Source organism: Lactuca serriola, chromosome 4, assembly GCF_051521515.1.
Source record: "Lactuca serriola cultivar US96UC23 chromosome 4, Lser_US96UC23_V15, whole genome shotgun sequence".
NCBI classification, from domain to species: Eukaryota; Viridiplantae; Streptophyta; class Magnoliopsida; order Asterales; family Asteraceae; genus Lactuca; species Lactuca serriola.
The window spans coordinates 329,020,118-329,024,000 of NC_136411.1; the positions used below are offsets into that span (position 1 = coordinate 329,020,118).

General features: G+C 32.8%; 1 protein-coding gene across 1 annotated transcript; it reads left to right on the forward strand.

Annotated features, from left to right (window-relative positions):
- Nucleotides 1-2,146: 2,146 nt before the first annotated feature.
- Nucleotides 2,147-2,977, forward strand: LOC145097440 (putative calcium-binding protein CML23). The gene has a single exon (XM_079035002.1). It carries the CDS (start codon nt 2,233-2,235, stop codon nt 2,689-2,691), a length of 459 nt encoding a protein of 152 aa, XP_078891128.1. The 5' UTR covers nt 2,147-2,232; the 3' UTR covers nt 2,692-2,977.
- The last annotated feature ends 906 nt before the right edge of the window (nt 2,978-3,883 follow it).

The following is a 3,883-nucleotide window of genomic DNA, read 5'->3' on the forward strand; positions in this document are numbered from 1 at the left end:
CGGTGCTCGTGAATCGAAGGCACAATTGTTGGCTCACTAAATTATATATGTAGGATGCTAGTTGTCTTTGTGACTCTTGCATGTTTGTATGAGCCTGTGTGATAGAATAGTTGTGTCTGTAATGACCAGCTGGGTCTAGTTGTAATTATTGTGTTATGTTGTTTATATATGACTGAGACTGCTGATAGTCTCCAGGATTGCTAATAACCCACCAGGCATGCTGTTAGCCCACTAGGACTGCTGGTAGTGCCTAGGTTTGTTGATAAACCATAGTTGTTTATTTGTACTGTGTTGTGTGTTGTATTTTAGGGAACTCACTAAGCTTTGTGCTTACGATTTGTGTTTTAAATGTTTCAGGTTTTCTTATAATAAAGGAGGGGCATGGCTCGATTGCATCACATCAATGGAGACTTGTCTACATGATAACTTTTAAATAATACTCTGATAAATGTTTTAAGATATTATAGTTGTGATTAGAACAAACACTTAAAGTTTTAATTGAAAATTTTGTGTTGAAATTTGGGGCGTTACAAAAAGTTTACAAATCATAGTGTTAGACCTAAATTGTAATCCTAAATTAACAAAAAAAAATCCATGAAATTATTTTTTATAATCATTAAGAATTTTCAAATAAGTAGCTTACAAATAACTTACAATAGAATAGTTAAAAGTAATATTACATAAAAAAAATTATAGTGTTATCTTCAAAAACAAAAATCGTGTTTGATGTTTTAAATAATTATTTCCGGATACCTGAAGTAAGAGCAACAATCTTTAGTTTTTCTTCAGGAGGCTTTCCAGGGAGAACACTCTGATAGTTAACTTAGCATGCAAATCTTCAAGATAATGAGGTCAATAATAATACTCTCAATGTCCTATTTTCTCTCTCTAAGCTTATTACTTACCTTGTTCGGCTTGTTTGATCCCCCCCATTTATCAGATCTTCTTAGTACTTTCAATTTGCATCGGGAATAGTTAGTTACAAGGTTTAACTAGAATCCGTCTAGTCACCTTAATATTACCAACGCCGAAGGTATAGAAAAGTCTACAAGGGTAGCATCATTAGTCATTCTTCTCTGGTAAGCGATAATACATTTAATACAACATAACTATAAATGCATCTTCATTGTGATTCAGGTATTTTTTTTTTCGGTTATGCAGTAATTAACATCATTGGTTCTATAAATGAGCCTTTATTGATCTTATTCGGTTTGGTCATACGGTCCTTTATATATCTCATTAACTGACAACCCACATAAATCGTTTGTATAACCTAGCAGTTGCGAACATGACAACTATATGACATGATAATCCGCATATATACACAAAAATATATAGTATACTTTTAATTATAACGCACCTAGAAAGTAAATCGAAATCTTTCAAAAAAAATGATTTTTATGGCTACGAGTTTATCATATATCTATGCCAAACGATTAAAACTTTTGTTTATGAGAAAATAACATAAAAAATGATATTACATGGGGAAAGCTCTATCATAGAAAATGCATATATATTGATATTGACTAATAACTATAAGCTAAAAAGTCTACCCTTGACGATAAAGTTAAGCTATAGTTATGGCCTTATAGGAAGTGTGGGGACTATTTTATGAATCATTCTATTTATTATTTGAGGTTGTTAAATATAGTCGTTTTTTTTAGTTTATTCATAAATAAACTAAAATTTAATAATTTTTTAATTTCCATCGATTTTAGAGTAGGACTGCATAAGTATGTGTCTGGTTTATATCGAATTTTGATTAAAAACCAAACCAAAATATAAAAAATTGATTACTTCGGTTTTATTGAGTGAGTTTATAAAAATTCATACCCGCTCCATCTTTTTCATTTTTATATTAAATAGTTTATAATTTTTTTTTTCAATTTAAAACATTAATGTCATAATTTTTTTTGTGAAAATAATCTTTAAAAGATCCATACCAAATTATTTGTATAAAGAAAAATCATGATTTATGCTCTAATTTCTCTTCTCCAATTGGCAATTATCAGTTTATTACCCACTACAGTGGACGCGAACACACACGATTATTACTTACGCGTGCAGAGGTGTCATTGCGCATCACCAAACTGTCACTCCACCGCGTGAAACGCGTCTTCAACCTCCATATATAAATACAACCGCCGGAACCCTAATTCAAAACTACAGAAACTAGACGACAAGTCGTAATTCCATACGCAAAAACTCCAGTTCCATTCCCTTCCCAATAATATGTCCAAAAGCATTCCCGTTGATGGTGATACCATCGACGTTGAGAAAATCTTCAAGAAGTTTGACGTTAATGGCGACGGAAAGATATCCAGTTCCGAACTCGGATCCATTCTCAGCGCACTCGGCACCGTCGCACCGGAGGAAGAAATCAAAGTCGTAATGAAGGAAATTGACAAAGACGGCGACGGTTTCATTGACCTTAATGAATTCATCGAGTTTCAGCGCGGAGGATCTGGTGTTGTTGATCGAGAAGCGGCGGATAAGGAGCTTCGTGAAGCGTTTGATTTGTATGATCAGAATAAGAACGGGAAAATATCGGCGAATGAATTGCATTCCGTTTTGAAAAGTTTAGGCGAGAAGTGTTCGTTGAAGGATTGCCGGAAGATGATTGCGTCGGTTGATGTTGACGGCGATGGTAGCGTCAATTTCGAAGAGTTCAAGAAGATGATGAGTAAATAACTTCATTGAATTCGTCTCTTCTCCGGTGTTAATCAGGTAGTTTCGCATTCGCATTCGCAATTTCGCATTCGCCTTCGAATCTAGTTTTCCTTTTAGCGAATTTAGCAATAGGATTAGCAGTAACATAACTGCTTTCATACTAATTCCACAAATCAATGTAAGTAATTCCATTAACATGTCTAAATCATCTTAGATTTAACATGTTCGTTCTAGTTTGTTACTGATTGTCTCTCTAATCGAATAATTTGTCAATATGATATCGATAGAATCTGTCTTCATATTTTAATTCAGTCAAATTAAACAATCTTCGTTCGAACATCTTACTGATTTTCGTTGCTAATTATTGAATTAGTAGTACGCAAACAAGAAGAGAAATCCATAATTTTTTTGGAGTTTTATTTATTATTTTCAATGATCTGTTTTGATTTGGTTTTGCTGGAAAAAGGAAGTTGGAATCAATTATTTTCACGTAACGCGTTTTCAGTTTGTTGGCAATTTAATTATGATCACGTGAAGACGGAGTTAGTTAGGTTTCCGTTTAACTTTCAACGTGTAACCGTTTAGTTAGAATTTTTAATTTTTGAAATTCGGTTTCCTTTTTGTAATATTAAAGAGAATATAAATACGTTTACAATTATTCAAAATAATATAAACTAACTTTTGAATTTTGATATTTAAATCAAAAATACTTTTTTGAATGCTGTAAGTGTAACTGTTAAAACGTGAGTTTGACCCAGAAATCGTGGAGAAGAAGTTGCCAGTTGCCACTAAAGTTTTGGAATTATTCGTAACGTCGTGACGTCATAATGAGGGTAAATAGTTATTCAATTAAAAGTAAAATTTTATCAATATTTCACTTTAAATCTAGTTAGATGAAAATAGTGGAGTATTTAACATCTAACCCGAAAAATAAAAGCAATATATTTTGACAAAATCTCGTCAAGATCAATAAAATCACAAAGAATGAAACTCTCAAACTGATCTTATATTTATTTCACCCAATAATACCTCAAGGAAGCATCCCTTTACATAGAAAATATATTAGAGGCGACAGCTAACAAGCTTCCAACTTGTTAAGCATGTATATAAGCCCCACAAAAACGATGGCCATTTTGGAGGTTTAAAAGGAGTGGACTGGTGGGCCATCAGGCAAATCCAACCAAGGTGTGGAGAGTGAAATTGTTTTAAAATC